The sequence below is a fragment of the Benincasa hispida genome, chromosome 2 (assembly GCF_027475165.1).
Source record: "Benincasa hispida cultivar pf3 chromosome 2, pf3_genome.v1.1, whole genome shotgun sequence".
NCBI lineage: Eukaryota > Viridiplantae > Streptophyta > Magnoliopsida > Cucurbitales > Cucurbitaceae > Benincasa > Benincasa hispida.
The window spans coordinates 20,731,285-20,749,980 of NC_143479.1; the positions used below are offsets into that span (position 1 = coordinate 20,731,285).

General features: G+C 37.0%; 1 protein-coding gene across 2 annotated transcripts; it reads left to right on the forward strand.

The window, feature by feature from the left end:
• The first annotated feature begins 9,207 nt into the window (after positions 1-9,207).
• LOC150037716 (uncharacterized) lies at positions 9,208-16,500 on the forward strand. 2 transcript variants are annotated; one of them, XM_090311323.1, is made up of 6 exons: positions 9,208-10,184; positions 14,170-14,710; positions 14,795-15,189; positions 15,294-15,616; positions 15,689-15,784; positions 15,886-16,500. In XM_090311323.1, the coding sequence occupies exons 1-3, from the start codon at positions 9,253-9,255 to the stop codon at positions 15,014-15,016; spliced, it is 1,695 nt and encodes a 564-aa protein (XP_090167449.1). In that variant the 5' UTR covers positions 9,208-9,252; the 3' UTR covers positions 15,017-15,189; positions 15,294-15,616; positions 15,689-15,784; positions 15,886-16,500. The 2 variants fall into 2 exon arrangements, with proteins under 2 accessions (XP_090167449.1, XP_090167448.1); XM_090311322.1 differs by having other exon boundaries at positions 15,689-16,500.
• The last annotated feature ends 2,196 nt before the right edge of the window (positions 16,501-18,696 follow it).

Genomic DNA, 18,696 nt, shown 5'->3' on the forward strand with positions numbered 1-18,696 from the left:
ATCACACAATTAAACTTTCCTCAAATCCGCCGCATTTGTTTATTTTTTTCATTACCGCAATCAACAAAACCAAACAACTATTTGAGTTACCGGTTACCGCAAAGTCTTCCGAGAAATTACCACCGCATATTGTTTTCCAAGTCCCTGAGTTCGAACCTGAACTTACCAAGAAACTCAGTAGGGTTTACACTTGGATTCCACTAAGAAAACTTGATTGCTCAATGCAATTCCATTACCGCATTTCCTCTATAATTTCACATCATAAAATAACGAATCAAAGTTCACTTTTCACCAACTTCTCAATCCTAGAGATTGATGTGATCTAACCTTAGATGCCATAGATGGACATTTTCTTTAGGAGAAACTCTCGGTCTTTTTACAGTTTTTGTTGTTTTGAACATTTCAGTATTAAGCAAGGCTTTTATGACTAACTGTCTTAATACATACAAGTTATTTTTCATTGAATCAAAACCTATCTCCATACCATTTTTAAAAATAAATACTTTATTCTAAAAAAGGAGATGGAATAAGTTTGTTTAATCAGACAAGAAACTGAAATTAAGTTCCTTTTGATATGAGGAACTACATAAACATTATCCAATAACAGATACCATTTCTTGTCTAAAAATAACCTAAGCCCGCCTACAGCAACAGCTGAAACGACTTTACCAATACCAACTCTAAGAGTCAACTCTCTAGCCTCCAACTGTTTCCAAGAACTAAATCCTTGATTTGAATAACATACTTGGTTAGTAGCCCCTGAATCAATTATCCAGACAGAATCATCATTCTCTACTAAGCACGTCTCCAAGATAAATAAATCATTTTTATCATCTTTGGAGTTTTTCCTTTTCTGGTGAGTAGTGGGATTAGTATCAGAACCTATATTATAAACTCCAAGATTCATTTCAGAGAACAATTCTCGTCGATGAACTTCATTAGAGTCAACAACAATTGCTTTCTCTGTTAGTCCCTTGACATTCAATAAGGACTGGAGATTATCTTGGGAACTGACACTACTGGTTTCTTTGTCATCACTCCCATTTTACTTAAAAAATGAGAACTTATGTTCAAACAATTCTTGCAACGAGTCTATGATCTCACGTGCAATGACCATGTGTCTCAATCCTTTTGGCCAATGCATCAGGTATGCTTGCCAAAATGTGAAGTTGGGACTTCGAATTAGCCTTCATCCATACCTCATATGCATTACGAACATTTCGCGGTGAATCAGGGGTTGGGACTTTAGAACAATCCTAAAACATGACAAACTTGAGGTCGTTTACCATAAAAAAATGTTTTAATAGACTCGTTCCATGTCATGTAATTAAAACCGGTCAAAGTAGAAAATGCATCTAATGGAAAATCAAACATTGACAGTTTGCTGAAAAACAAACATATTGATCTACATTAGATTTTAGCACAACTTTTTTAAAAAATCCAAACAAGTTTAGCAAAATATAAATGAACCCCATATTACATCTAGTTTTGCAACGACGCTTCAATGATTTAGGACAAAAGCCATCGAAAGGTAGTCAATTTCTCTCTTCACTGAACTGAGACACCAACTAATCATTACATCAGAATGACTCTTATTCCTATAATGATTAGCCATCATTGGTTTGATCAAGAAATCATTAACTTGCTTAACAATTTTCCATAAGTGTGACCCTTCATTTTAGATTTTAGAGTTTCTCCCCAAGTAGTCAACCGAAGGGAAAACTCAATTGGGGCAAAAACTAAAGCGACTCTATCCATTTCTAGGGCACCTCGAGGCCGTGCAAGAAGGTCTGCAAGAAGGTCTCACGGTGCAAACCAATGAAAGAGACCACAGGACATGTTAACACACATCCTTCTCCCACTTACTATAAATACTCTCTCCATTCACCTTGATATTGACCCATGCAATACCATCCGAAGGGGGACGCTCCCAGGACGTCACGAGGCCAAGCATGAATATCACGATGTGAAAATTAAGGGAGAAACGTGAGTGGAATTGACATATCATATATATCTTTTCCTCCCACTGAGTATTTTAACAACCTAGGGTTTAATTTACTTAGAAAAATACGGCTAATTATTTTTACTAAGTGACTGTTTAAGTTTGCCCAAAAGTAACACTTACTTTGGAAAGTTAAACAATTTTGATCAACATTCATTAAATACTTTAACAAATATTAATCAACAATTGCATGCTTATAGCAAATCTATCTAATTCACCTTTCTAGGTAGGTTCCCAGGTAGGTGTTTTCCATTTCTGTCAATTTAAATACCTTAGTCTAGCCAGAACCCGCCTTAGACCAAAAGATCCCTTATAGATAGTTTTGTTATAAATTTAATCTTTTATGGAAATCAATTTAATCTTATTAAACCTATTTAAAAGGTTAAACATAGGCTTCTAATCTCATTAGAACCGTGAGCCAGAACGAAGGCACGGATTTCCTATTCGACGTTTCTCTTAGGTCTATCTCAACCAAATTTTAATACTCTTTTAAAACATGATTAAAGCCTAAGTTTGCATGCAACTTTTTCTTATTGATTTTAATTCTAATTTCTTTAATTATAACACTTATAAAAAATGAAATAATCAAAATCAACCACATTGTTAAGCTAGACATCCACAAGGTATTTATAACTTTTATAAATAAACCTAAGTATCATGCTTCATGCAATGTTCATTTATTACTACTATATATAACTCTTATATGAAAAGTAATGAACTAAGCATACATGCTAACATACACCCTTATACTATAACAAATATAATATAAAGATGATGCATGGATATGCGTACATGCATGCATATATTATAACTCTTATATTATATGATGCATGAGCATGCTTTAATATAATTTAATCATGCAAACTTCTATATTATAACACTTTTAATATAAAGATGATGCATGAATAAAATGCATAACCTAAGTTGAGTTTTAAAAACTATATGTCATACATTATGGCATATAAACAAACATACATCACATGTGAAGGAACTCTTATTCAAAAGTACCTACGAGCAGAAGCAGATATTTTCAATTCATTGTGACAGAATTACCGCATATATATTCAAACATACTTTCATAATGCTAAAGAGATCAAGAAATCATACCAGATGAAGATTTCTTCTTCACAGCAAGTCTGAAGCTCAACCGTCTACCTCGAACAGAAGGAAACGGAGAAGACAACACCACTCAGAGCCCTCAGTATTCTTGGAGTGAGAATCCAAAGTGTGGGCGTTGTTCGGATTTGGTAGAGGGAAAGAGGAAGAGAGACAGTACACAATGATCAAGCAAGTGGGAGATGCGGTCATCTATCGCATAGACAAGATGCTTGATCGTTTAGTTGAAGTATATGATTGTGTAGGAAAAGTAAGCGATCATCTAAACGATCGTGTAGGAAAAGGTAAACGATCGTCTAAATGATCGTGTAGGAAAATGGTGAGCGATCGTCCGAACGATCGTGTATGAAAAACTAAGCAATCGTCTATACGATCATTTAGTAAATACTGAGAGCTAAACAATCGCTTAGGAAAAAGGTAAATGATTGTTTAGATAATAACGTGCGACGGTGTAATCGGTATGCGATCGCTTAACAATATCGTATATGTGAGTGATCGTGCAGTCACTATCGTATAGGCACTGATTTTCTAAACGATGACACTATCTTTTCACAATGTCCGCGCGCCCTTGTCTCTTGCACATCATCAGCTATTTATAATGCACTCATCCATAATTTAGAATAGAAGAGGCGCCTTCTCATTTCCTTTATAACCGTCCAATTAATGTGATTTTATCACATTCATAACATATAACTAATATCATATATTAATTATAATATTTTTATCTACTAGATATAAATCATATTTATATCAAATTTCCTCCAAATTAATGTATCTCATACATAAAGTTAATTATATCATATTTAATTAACTCGTTCAACCATATCATATATAATCGAACTCCCTCTTGTCAATTTGAACATTTCAAATTGACCCAAAAACTGACTCTAAACTTGTATCCAAGCTACCAAGGGGACCACATGGACATATGGCTCGAAGCTCCAATGGTATGTGAATAGCTGAATAAAATCTTTAGTCACGATATCCACCATCTGTTAACTGCCAGGCATTCCACTAAAGATCGACAGTTGAACTCTTCTTGCCATAGATATATTTCTATGTCCATTGGATATAATCAATCATCAGTACGATGACCCTTCATAGATGCTCGTAATTACAACAGACCAATTTATTGTTTTGCCCCTGTAATTACATCTTTCTCCTTAAGTAGCATTGATCTCTCTCATGAATAATACAATATAGTCCTACTATGTGTGAACACCTTTCAGGTCATGAGAAAGTGCGTGGCACCACATCGTTCAAGCCCTAGAATCAGCCCTTAAGGGAGCTTACCTCTGCTTTGGAGAAGAAGTGAGTTCCATCTTGTGTAGCTAAGTTCTCAGCTCCCAAATCAGGTGAACCCTCAAAATGGTATGTTTGAGTGTTCTGGCCACTCGCACATATGCAAATCAAAGGACCGTCCTCAATGGCAGGAGTTCCCAACTCACTCAGGATTGAGGTCATGTTACTTATGGTCATCCTAGTGAAGTTAAGTCTCAGTCATGAACGGTGTTATATGACAAGACATTAACACTTCGTGGTCAGGTCTTATATAAACTCTTTGTATAGGACGCCCCCGCTCGCATGTCCCCTACATGAATAATCAGGATCAGATCATCTGTGACAAGTCACAACACTTGTGACAATTCCACAAAGTGGGCCACATCCGTAGCATTACCAGGACAAGGTTTCCCTCATATATCCATATACTACAGACTATTTTGGTTATCACTCAAAACATGACCTACTTGTATGTCACCACATACATACTTAAGTTACATATAGATAACCAGGTATATTAAGTTTATTAGTTTATGGTAAAATGACAAACATCTAAATGTGCAAAGTCAAGTAGTAAAGTAAATATCATTTATATTTTACATCACAAGTGTTCGTATAAAGTTGTTTACAAACTACTAGACACGAGACTTTGGGGCACAAACCCCAACAACATGTACATTAAAAAAATTGATGGATCGGGATAATTAGCCTCAAAACCAGAAAGAAAAGCTAACTATTACAAAGAGCATTGAGTCAACTGGTTCAAACAGGCAAACCGGGTCTTGAATTGCTCGGGCGAAGCCTCGTCACTTGACCGTATAGCAACTTCTTTAGATCGTCGAGTAACACCTATCGAGTATAAACGATTGTGTAGCATGGATCACGTGCCTTAGGACTATGCGATAAGCATAAAGGTCACGCGATCGTGCAACGCATGCCATGCAATCGAGTAGACAACGACTATGCGATGAAGCATGATTGTCTAAACGATTGAGAAGCAAGCATTGAATATCGTACCCCGGGTGATCGAGTATCCAGTGACTATGCGATGAGCATGCTGGCCTACATGATCGTTTAGTGCGTGCGCCATGCATTAAGTATCACATACTCAGTGATCGTTTACCCCAAGCGTTTATGCAATCAAGTTGCCAACGCAACACAATTGAGTAAACTCTTTACTCGATCGCGTAGTATTAGCTATGCGATCGTTTAGCAAATACTACACGATCAAGTAGAACTTTTCTACATGATCGCATAGCCAAATCTAAACGATCGTTTAGCTTAAGCCATACGATGCGACCAACGATTGATCTTCTTCCTCGAAGCAAACAACATCTCCATGCGTCTGAAGCTTCATCACGAATGACTCAAACAAAACAAAAACTTGAATACAAACTCGATTACTTGTTAATTATGTCCAAAAACGTTGGGGCCCTAACAAATTAACTTTGGAGTAAAGAAAGCTTTAAATACAGGCAATTATCCCGAAATTATCCATCAACAACAACATCCACAACCACATTTAACAATTAAATACATTGCAGAATACTTAAAACCCACCAAAGCTGTAAAAGAAATTCAATACATAAATGGAATTTGGAATATCATAACAACCTGATTCTGATACCAATTGAAGGAACTCTAAAACTAGAGAACCAGTGAGTGAAAGTGGATCGTTCCAAACTCCATTGTGAAATAACATATACATTTACAGTTATTCCAAATGGATTGTGTATAAAGAATAAATTACAGCATGCTTCTTAAATTAAATACAAAGGATCGAGTGATAATACCTTTGAAAAACTCTTTCTTCATGTATTTCCCTCGATCAGTCACCAACGCGTCCAAACAGCATGAACGCAACGATCAACTGGAAGATCCTCGATCACCAACAAGTGAAACTCGATCCTCGATCCTCGAATAGAACAAGACACCACCACAAGATTACCTTGGTAATCTCGGTGTGAGAATCCAGAAGTTATGGGCTCTGTATGATTTTGGATAGAGGGAAGGAGAAGGTAAACGATCGAGTATGCGATTAAACGATCGTGTAGAAGAAGAAGGCTATCGTATAGACTTGATACTCGATCGTGTAGTCTCTCAAGCTATCGTCTAGTATACTCAGTGCTATCGCATGGATACTCGATTAGTAATCCGATAGTGGTTTTTTTGAGATGATTCGTCCAAATGAATTTGAAAAATAACTTTCCTTTTTATCTCACAGTTACCATAAACCGTGTATAACCACCCACTCAAGGTCGGTTATCTAGAAAAAGAAATATTAATTATCATATAATTAATAAATTATAAATAAATACAATAACTAACTTATCATATTATATTTATAACCTATAGTTTTAATATTGCATCATATGCAACATATAACCATAGTTCTTTTTCTATTTTTATGGCATATAATATAAATCATATTTATCTTAATTCCTCCAATCAAATAATAAATATCAAATACATCATATCAATTATATCATATATAATTGAATTAATTTAATTATATCATATATAATCAAATTTTCCCTTGTTAATTTAAATACTTCAAACTAACCCAAAATCTGATTCTCAACTTGAATCCATTGAGCTACCAAGGGGACTTTACGGACTTGTAGCTTGAAGCTTCAACGGTACGTGAATAACTGATTAAACTCTTTAATCACAATATCCACCAACTGTCGAGCACTCCACTAAAGACCGACAGTTTCACTTTTCGCACTATAGATATATTTCTGTATCCATTGGATATAACCAATCAACAATGTGATGACCCTCCACAAATCGCTCGTAAGTATAGCTAGGTCAATTTATCGTTTTGCCCCTATAGTTACACCTAACTCCTTAAGTACCACTGATTCCTCTAATGAACAATAAGTCATAGTCCCACTATGACTGAGTCATCTCTTCCCAATAGAGGGTGTTGCCACTATGTTCAAGACTTGAAATCAGCCCTTAAGAGAGCAATTTATCTACTTATCCCTGCATCGGGGAAGGAGTGAATTCTGCCTCGTGTAAATGAGTTCCCAGCTCCTCAATCAAACGAATCCTCAAGATGGTATGCTTGTTTGAGTTGGCAATCTGGCCATTCTCACCTATACAAATCAAAGGACTATTTTCATAAGTAGAAGTTCCCAACTCACTCAGGATTCAGGTTATGTCACCTATGGTCATCCTAGTGAAATGTAAGTCTTTATTATCAACGGTATTATATAAAGAGACTAATCATTTCGTTGTCTAGTCTTATACAAACTCTTTGTATAGGATACCCCTGCTCACATGTCTCCACATGAATGATCAAGATCAAATCATTTGTAGCATTTTACAACACTTGTAACACCTACAAAGTGGGTCGTATTTGTAGTGTCACTAGGATAAGGTACCAAACCTTATCCATATACTATAGACCATTTAGGTTATTAATTTAAACAAGATCCACCTATATGTCTCTACATACTTGTTTAATTTTACATAAAATAACCTCGAATCTTAGTTTATTGGATCGAGTAAATGCTTATAAAATAACACTTATTTTATTAATAATAATATATTTATATAGAATTTACAAACTACGAGACTACAAAGAGATTTAGGATACCATTCCCAACAGAATCACTGATGGTTGAGTGTTCATAGACAATGGAATATCACCCTCTTTTTGATTAAACTCATATGGTACCTTGTATTGTTTGTCTACATCTGTACCATTATAACTCATATTCACATTTTTGTCGTGGTATGATTTTAGCGTTGCATATAGCTGAACTCTACAAAGATCTTCTCGAAAAAGAAGGAAGCGACCATCACTGTCATTCTGTGTGTATTGTGGAGTGTTTTCAAAACCAAGCTTATATTTAACTCTCATAACAACATCAAACACTGAGCAACTTACATTTGCAACCTTATAAATGTGAGCTTTAGGTTCTTCATACTTCAAGGCAATATGCACAATGATTCCTGTTAACTCGCATCCAATATACAAATTTTGGTTCTCATCCCAATAACCTCTGTATCGAATTAATAGATACATTTATGTCATCCAATAAAGCAAGAGAACATTTTTTATTAAGCAGATAGTAATACACACATATCTCTCTTGTTGTCGCTCCCAATTGTTCTCGCTCTCGCTGTCGCCCTTTCTCGCTCTCACGTTGTCGCTCAATCTCGCTCTCACGCTATCGCTCAATCTCGCTTTCTCCACCTTTCTCGCTGTCGCTCTCTCTCTCTACCTTTCTTGTTGTCGCTCTTTCTCACACCCATTTCCCTATGCTATTTACATACCTTTTCTGAGACCACGTTCCTACAAACACCAATGAAACCAGGTTCAACAAAAGTCCGTTCTGTTATGAAAAACCCGTTCTGAAAACTCCGTTTGGTTCCAAAAAACTCCGTTTTGGAAAACCTCGTTCAATAAATCCCCGTTCAACAAAATGACAGCTCAAATGAAGTTTAGATTTTAAAGAATTCACTATTACATATTTGCTTTGTGTTATCGACTTTAAGTTGTAGACAGATTTCATGAAAATTGTCAAATCAATTGTACAGTGACAAACAATCACATCACGATGGAAGATAGACAGACACTGAGAGCGAGATCCAAGTAGCGAGAGCGAGACAGTTATTAGGGGCAATTCTTGTAATCTCATACCGTGATAAGCAGGAGATCAATTGGGAGTTTTTAAAAAATTGGATTACTTGACATTATGGGCGTAGATATTAGATCATTGGTCCAGATTTCCCAAAAATTTTCCTACGTATCAACAAAAATAAAATTGAAAAGGATTAAAAAAAAAAGTGGAGGGTGGAAGGGATAAAAAAGAAGTGGAGCGTCAACTCCAAAACCACAAATGAGCACCGGCGCCGCGCATCCCAACCGCCCAATTCACCTCAATCCACTCAGTTTATCTCCTTCTGCGGCCATTCCCACTCACTCCACTCGGCGTACGGTGGCGTTCACGACGCCTCAGAACTACGCCGACAGCCTCTCCCACCTCCTCTCCCTCAAAAGCTTCGAACCCCTCTGGTGCCCCACTCTCACCGTCCACCCCACTCCCCTTGCCATCAAATCTCATCTCCTTCCCCCAATTCTCCATTCCTTCTCCGCCGTCGCCTTCACTTCCCGCTCCGGCATTACAGCCCTCCTCGACGCCGCTACTGAAATCGGCGAACCCTTGCTACCGTCGCGCGGCGACACTTTCTTAATCGCAGCACTAGGTAAGGACTCTGAGCTTCTTGACCATGGATTTCTTTCTAGATTTTGCCCTAACACGAGTCGGATTAGAGTTGTGGTACCTGAAATTGCAACTCCGACTGGTTTAGTGGAGGCTCTTGGGATTGGAAACCAACGTAGGGTTCTATGTCCGGTTCCTCGCGTCGTGGGACTGAACGAACCTCCGGTGGTTCCGAACTTCCTCCGCGACCTTGAGACCAAGGGTTGGGTTCCGGTTCGTGTCGCTGCCTACGAAACCCGATGGGCCGGACCCGATTGCGCGAGGAAGCTGGTGGAGAGAGGGAAGGATGAGAAATTGGATGCCATTGTGTTTACAAGTACTGGGGAAGTGGAGGGGCTGCTTAAAAGCTTGGGGCATTTGGGATTGAAGTGGGAGGTGATGAGAAAGAGATGGCCGGAAATGGTGGTGGCTGCGAACGGGCCGGTTACGGCGGCGGGAGCTGAGAGGCTCGGCATTAAGGTTGACTTGGTTAGTTCTAAATTTGATAGCTTCAATGGTGTGGTTGATGCTCTTCATTGGAGATGGCAGAGCTTAGAACAAAACCCTCTGTAAGTACAAAAACATTCCAAGTTCTTTACAGTAACTTCGACCTCCATTTTATATTCGATCTTGAGGCTGAATCATCTTCTTGTGGAGGTATGTATTCATTTAGAAGGAATTGTTTCATCTTTCAAAAACATCAGTACATTCATTCAAAACAAGCACTTTGTTTCCTCTGATTATTTGTTTTTTGAATTGCTTTGGTTATCTTCACCACTTGTATCATTCTTGGCTTTGCCCTCGCATTAATTGCAAATCATCTACCAGTATCGTCATCTGCATTGATTTGCTTTACAAATTTTTTCCACTTTTAAGAGCAACCATATGCAAGCACTGGTGATATTTTGCCAAATTTCTTCTATGGGATAATCACTTCTCCCATTTAACTCCTCCGTAAGCACTTTAAGATCTTTTTTTTCAAACAAGAAAATTTTAAATTTTAATTTCCCTTCCTCTCGTTGGCTTAAATGTTACTGAAAATATGTGAAAAATAAGATGGTTTGGGTTTGAAATTAGTCAGACGAACCCACGTTCACTTGCTTTGGTTTTGACCGAGTGACCTGTGTGCTAACCCAAACATGCTTGCTGTTTAAGTTGCATGTAACCTTTAGACTTAGGTTCAAATCTCTCAACTCCAGATGGATTGAACTAAATAAATAGATAATTTGGCTTGAGTAACATGGAGTTGAGGATTCAAGTGCATGCTAACTTTTAGCTTTCCAACCTTTTAGCTAGTGTGACTATGCTTTATTTCAGATTTCTTTTATCATTTTTACTCTCGTTCAAGCTTACTTTCACATCATCCTTGTTCTTGTTTTAACTCACTAAAAAATTGGTATGTTGTTGCCAACCATTGTGTTGCTGGAGGAAGAAAAAACAACTACGCTTGTTGTCATCGTTGAATGTGAAATATAGGAGAGGGAATGTTGCTGTCGCCAGAGACAAATTATAGGAAACTTATTTACAGAAAGAACACAACGAGGGAGAAATTTTGAAAAACCTAGTCAGATGACATCTTGACCTAATTTTAATGGTTATTCTTCATTTCTATATCTTTTAGAATGGGTTAAATTAAACAAAACACCTAAAATTTTTTAAGTAGGTTTCAACTATTCTCTTAGACTTTTGAAAGTATTTTTTAAGCGATTCTGGAAAAATATAACACTTATTAAAGATTTTTCATTAAATTGAGGGGAAATTTGTAGGGAAATTTGTACGGATATCTCACTTTTTGGGTCCAAAATGTCAAAGGACTCATTTTTAAAAAATAATGTCAATTGATTCTTTGCTGACATCATCGCCATACCAAATTACGTAAGTTGCCCTCACAAGTGCCTCACGTTATAAGTCTTGTGCTCGTCTAGTCAAACACTCTTGCCCTCGCTTTAAATTCCCTGGTTTGATATGATTGCTCGTCAGTGTATGAATGATTTGACAATTTTCACGATTGAAGCCTCAAATCAATAATACTTAAACACAATACAATGGTGATTTCTTTAAACTCTAAACTCCATTTCAACTGTGATTATTTCCCTGGTTTTCGACAGTATTTTGTTGAACGGAGTTTTTTCGAATAAGGATTTTCAAGACGAGGTTTTTTCAGAATGGAACAAGTTTTTCAAAATGGAAAAGGTTTTTTGGAATGATGTTTCATTATTTTGAGTCTATTTCATTATTTTTACTGTGTTATTTCTGGAAAATAGGAATTGAGCATTACGAAATTTTGTATTGGGAGAGAGAGAGCGAGATAGAACGAGAGTGGGAGAGAGCAAGAGTAAGAGAGAGAGATTAAAGAAAGCGAGATTAAGAGAGAAAGACAAATGTTTTCTTGCTTTGTAGGATGACAGAAAAGTGTCTACTTATTCGATATGGAGGTAATTGGGATGAGAATGAAAGTTTGTATATTGGAGACGAGTTGACATGAATTATTGTGTCTGTTACATTGAAGTATGAAGCACTTAAATCTCACATTTATAGGGTTACAAATGTTAGTTCTTCAAAGTTTGATCTTATAATGAGAGTTAAATATAAGCTTGAATATGAATCCTCTCCACAATACATAAAGAATGATTATCATAGGATTTGGAAATGTGAGTTATGATTATATGATCGTGGACAGATAATACGAGGAATCATATGAGTTTCGTCGGGAAGATGATGATATTTCATTGTCTATCGACATTGTACCATCAACATTATCACTAGACAACGACCGCATTAATCCAGTAGGATTGAATTTAATGAATTATGGTGATACAAAATTGGGTTGTACTTTAATGGTTGGTAATGAAAGATCATCTAGATTTGATTATATGGATTGTGGTCATCTAGAGTAATGTTGTGGTCCTTCAGTGGATGGTAATGAGCAACTAACAGAATTGAATGAAATAGATCGTGATCATAGAGATGTCAACACGTTTCAAAATATCTGTAGTCGACCAATTTTCTAGTAAAGTAACGAGCTTGGCTCACATTGCTAATGCGAACAAGACTGTGAAGGAGAAGCTTATCCCACGACAGTTAGAGATGTTCAAGAGAACAATTTCTGGGTGATTTGTAGACATTGACATGGTATTCAACAACCCAATTATCCATCATATGTTGTTGAGAGAAGTGAAAAGTACGAGAGCCGACTCAATGAGATTCTCTGTTGGTGGAAAGGTTGTCACGTTTTCAAAAGATGATTTTTTGTTGATGACGATCCCTTACGCGAGTTGATCAGAATGAGCAATCCTCATATGAACTTGCAATAAAGTATTTTGGTAATCGCGTGACGAAGGACACCTTACATATTAGTCTACTAGAAGAAAAATACAAGGAGTTGGAGTTTGAAGATGACGAGAATGCTGTGAAGATCACATTAGTGTACTACACAGATGTTGCAATGATGGGAAAGAACAAACAGAAAAATGCAGTGGATCTTAAAAGTTTTAAGGATGTTCAGAACATAACCGTCTAGACTGGGGCATCATTATTTGGGAGAGAACACTCGATGCCCTAAAAACTACATTGAATGATAAGATTAGTTTATCCAAGATGAAGGTGAAAGGAAATAAAAATTATGTTGTGAAGTACTCTTTGCATGGATTTCCACAAGGGATCCAGATAAATTTGCTTAACATAATAATTATGTTGTTTGATTTAACATTATTAGTGTTCTTAATATATGTTAAATTTTATTTAGGTATAGACGTACGAGATCCTAGCAGCATCGATAGTTGGGAACATTGCAGAGCGAAGGAACAAGGTGGCTTTACCTCGTATATTATGATGGTCATGCTCCCACTCAATGTCCTTCATAGTACTCGAGAGAGACATATTCGAGTCTAACAAGGTAAGTACAAATGTCCACGGGGCGAGGCGGGGTTGGGGATGCCATTCACCATCCTCGTCCTTGCTCCCTATTTCATTCCCCATCCCCGTGAAATTTTCCAAGAGGATCGGAGTGGGGATTCCTCGTTTTTTTTTTTTTTTTTTTTTTGTAAAAAACCAATTAATTTAAATCACTAATGTGAGCAAATTTTAATTAAATAATTAATTTTATCACTAAATTGTTTATTATGGTTAGTTTTATATGACAATTTGAATTTAAAAATAAATTACTCAAATTTCGGCCGAAAAAAGCTAATTATTTTTTTTAGTAGAAAGAAATAAATATAAATAAAATTATTCACATATATAATTTAAATTTAAACATATTCATTATCTTTCCCAATAAATAATCAAATTTAAAATTTAAATGTAATATTTATATAATAACAATAACACCATAACATTAGATAACTATACTAAATAAATATGTAAAAGCTAATCGGGGCGGGGGACGGGGAATGGGATGGGGTCGGGGAATGCATCCACTCCCCCTCTCCCCCGTTTAGGACGGGCCCCACGGGGTCCCGTCCCTGTGGGGAAATTGGACATCTTTAAAGGTAAGTGTACTCTGCACATAATATGTTTATTTGGTTGTTAAATTGACACTGACCATTTTATTAGGATGTTAATGCAGACAAAGGTTAAAGAGGGTCTTGTCATGACCGACGTTGACAAACGACCTATATTCAATCTAGGTGCCAATGATGATAGTGCTGAAAGTGGTAGTAGGTCGAGTAGTGGAGGTAGTTCTGAAAGTAACAGTGATGATCATCGTGGAGGTAATAATGATGAACACGAGCATTCTGAGCACGAGGATGTTGAATGTGGAAAGGTGGAGGAAGGGACATACACACCTAGTGATGATATGTTTCATGATGTGGTGGGCAACGTACGCAATGAGGATGGGTTGAACCAACTTGATGTCCATCTTGCGGATTCTTATAGAGAGCGATCTATGGATGAAGAGTACCTTGAGTGTGTTGGTCACAGGAAGGGAGCCAACCCCAACGATTCTATTTATTCGTACTTGCGGAGTATTAACAGCTCACTATCGAGGTTGGATGGTCGTATATCGAGATTAGATAGTCGTGTATTCAAGATCGAGGAAAACATGAAAAGACAATTGTCGGCCATCCTGTCACTGTTGCAGTTTACGTGCAAGGTTTGCATTTACTATCATTTTATGTTTTTACATGTTTAATTTTTATGTGTTCGTGAACTTATCATTTTAGTTTACTAATTGAAGGGTTCTACGATGATTGAGGAGACGACAAGGTCACCTATCCCACATACAGGTGACGATGCCACGATGTTGCTCGTCCCATCTCGGGATCTTGATACCACTGATGCGACTGCCTCTTATACTCCCATCCTCTCTATAGAGCCTCAAAATACCACCATTACACCTACTCCCATCCCCCTCGAGAGCCTAATACCACAACATCACCCACAAACGCCCAACCTATAGAGGCCGATGTCCCACATACACAGTCTGACGTGCCTACTTCACCTACTGACATCCCACATCCAGAGGCCATAACGTTTGACTTACTCACCATGCCACATACAAAGGCCGACATGTCTGACATCCCAGAGGTTGACACTTCTAATATTGTTACGATCACGGAAGGAGTTACATTGGTGAGTAATTTATTGATCAATAATCTTTGTTTATATTTCGTGATTTGAAATTATAATTTTTTTATATTTCTTGATGAGCAATTTTTTGTCATCTGTTTATGTAGGAATCTCGAAGAATTACTCGTAAGAGGAAAGGTGTTGATAAATATACACCTCCAGCTCAACTAAAGAAGAAAAATGTGGATTCTAGGGTACACCTTCCATTTGAAAAGGTTAAGTATCCTCTCCCGGGTGTGCCTACGTCACTACTCAGAGCGATTGTTGGGTATAACGTAGCACATGACATTCCACTTAATATCTTTACAAAAATGATGCGCTAGATCACATATGAGAATACCGATAACGAGGTTTGAACCAATTCATTTAAGCCACATTGAAGCAATTTTTCAAGGAATTGATTGAACTGAGTTCGTGGGTTGAGTGTGATGTAAGTTTCATAATCTTGACTTCTTTATAATTAGATATCATACTTTAACTGACACAATAATTTTTTGTGCAGACCATAAATACTTTATTTCATTTTATGAAAGAAAAGTTTTATACCCGACCTAACATGTGCATGTACAAGTTCACCATCTTGCCAATTGGAGTAACGGTAAATTTTGATATATTTTGTTGTGTAGAGTTGTTTTACTATGATATATTTCGTTACTTAACTTCTCATTTTATTTTATTGAGTCACCTTAATGCTCGTAGCGGGGTATTTAAATGAATAAAGAATAAGCCGAGAATGGAGGTTGCCCTAATATGGGAGGATGAAGACACGTACAAGGACTACGTCACCGATAAATTCAAGGTCAAATGGGCAGATGTGGATTTCGTGTATATGACAATGAACATCAGTGAGCATTGAATGGTCCTTGCAATGGACATTAATAAAGGTCATATATTCGTATTTGATTCACTTCTGTCATACACATCAATGACGAAGCTAGAGACTTGGCTGGAGTCATTGACTGTCACAATACCATCCCTACTTCACTACTATGACGTGGATCATTCAAAGTCGGACCTATCCACATCCCGTTGGAAAATAACCCGACCTATGAACGCCAACATACAGTACGGGTTGCTTGATTGTGGCATCTTTGTAGTAAAATTAGTAGAATATTTTGTGACTGGTGTTGATCCTTACATAACCACTCAGGAGAAAATGAGTGAATATAGGATGCAGTTAGCATGTCAATTGTGGGCGAACACTCCGTATTTTTTATGTATGTAAAACATGTATTTTTTTATGTATGTAAAACATGTATAAAACAATTTTATTAAAGTTTAATGTTCAAAATTCAATTATACATTTTATCAAAACATGTATGATTGAACTATTGCTCTTTTCATTGTATCAATGTATATAAAACATTATATCAAAGTTCAAAGTTTAAACATTGAGAGAGCGAGACTTTGAGAGAGAGCGAGACTTTTAGGGAGAGCTCCACTTATGGAGAGAGCGATACATTGAGAGAGAGCGAGATTTCACATTCTGATGGTATTCATAAGAATCTGTACATAAACATGAGTGACATTCTAAGAGTCTATACATAAATTTGCATGGATGAGTGACATTATAAGAGATCGAGACATACAAATTGAGTACATAATTGGGTCTATATTTTGACAATCAACCTCGACCAACATTGGAGTCAGTTCTGCCATTTTTAGTACGTCGCATAGTTGTGAGCGGTTCGCTACAATTTTGGTGGTTATGCCCATAATTCCGACACCTACCACATTTTAGTTGTTTGCGAAATTCTCCTCTGGACGGTAGTCTTTTCACTCTTCATCGCCCGACTTGTGCCACAAACTTTGGAGGAATGATAGTATTTTCTACATATCCAGGAACTCTCTTCCATTCAGATATGTGCCTAAGTGGATTTATAGGCTCCGCATACGTAGTCATTAGAGAGCCCACTATATAAAATCGATTGCAAAGACTCTAAATGAGTATGTTTCGTTCCTTGCATGCGAACACGAGATACCAAGTGAGTCAAATTCCTTACACGTGCATTCCTTCGTGTGAAGATTCACAATACCGTCCAATCGATTATCTCGCATGTGGACCCGATAACAATCAATAGGCTCAACCTGATATCGTCTGCCCTTATCGGTCTCACTTACCAATCGGGTTTCACAGTAGTTAGAGTGCAATGTCTTTCGAGATGCCCAGTAATTTCTCCGTTCGTAGAACCACGATTGGAGCATTCCTCTAACATGTTCAATCAAGCATACTATGGACAATAGCTGATACTCTTTAGTTAACAAATTGAAACACTCTGCACTGTTGGACATCATGTTGTCAAATTTTTGTTCTATTAGATAAACTCGTGCCCATCTTTGAAGACCAATGTCTTTAAGATATTTCGTGACAGTACCATTTCGAAAACTACGAAGTTCGTCCCATTTTGTTCGGAACTCTGTCATGCAAAATGTCCTTGCTGCATCTCTAAATATCCCAACAACCGTAATATCCTTAAAGTTTGTAATAAGATTCTGTTCTATGTGCCATGTGCACAATCCATGAAATGTCGTGGGAAAAAATGTACGAATAACATTGCTGATAGATACCATCCGATCAGACACAAACACCAGATTATTGGGTTATCCGATACTGCATTTCAAATTCGACATAAACCATTTCCATGATCGATCGGTTTCATTGTCCACTATTGCATATGCTAGTGGGTATAATTGATTGTTCTCGTCCATAGAAACTGCAACCAACATGGTCCCTTTGTACTTTTCTTTCAAAAGCGACCCATTAACAATTATCACAGGCCGACAGCTTGCGAAATATCTAATACAAGGCCCTAATGCCATAAACATATACTTGAAATGCACATCATCTTCAAGTTCGATCTCAAACACTGTACCCGGATTCTCTATTTTTAACGCTTCTCCATAAACATGTAGTATGTAGTGTGAGTATTCTGGAGTACCTTTAATGAGATCATATGCAGCTTCACTTGCATGTCACGCTTTATCGTAACTTATGTTCATGCCATAATCTCTCCTTATATCCTCAACGATATGAAAAAGTTTATAAATACGTCCTATATCTGTAAACTTATCTTTAATCAATTGACCAACAACCGTAGCAGTTGCTTGTCTATGGTCGTGATTTAGAATTTCGATGGAACATGTGTGTAAACGTGTGTATTTTGTGATCTTGAATATATCAGACCCTTCCATTTTCACTGCATGAAGGCTTCTTTACAAGTCTCTCAATTACATTTGATAGTGAACAAAGATTTGGTTAACTTTCAAACCCTAAATTCAAATTTTTTTGTTGATGAACAAAATTGATAATCGCACTTTCAAGTCCCTATGACTTGAAGCCATAGATGGTGGAACCACTGAAGCTATTATAGAACAACACACATCTCTATGATAACGATCCATTTTATTCAATCCTGTTGGTGAAGGATCTCATACTGAGAGTTCCATGAGCGTGTTCAGATCACTCTGATTTCATAGTGACCAAAATACAAATGATATACATTCAACACA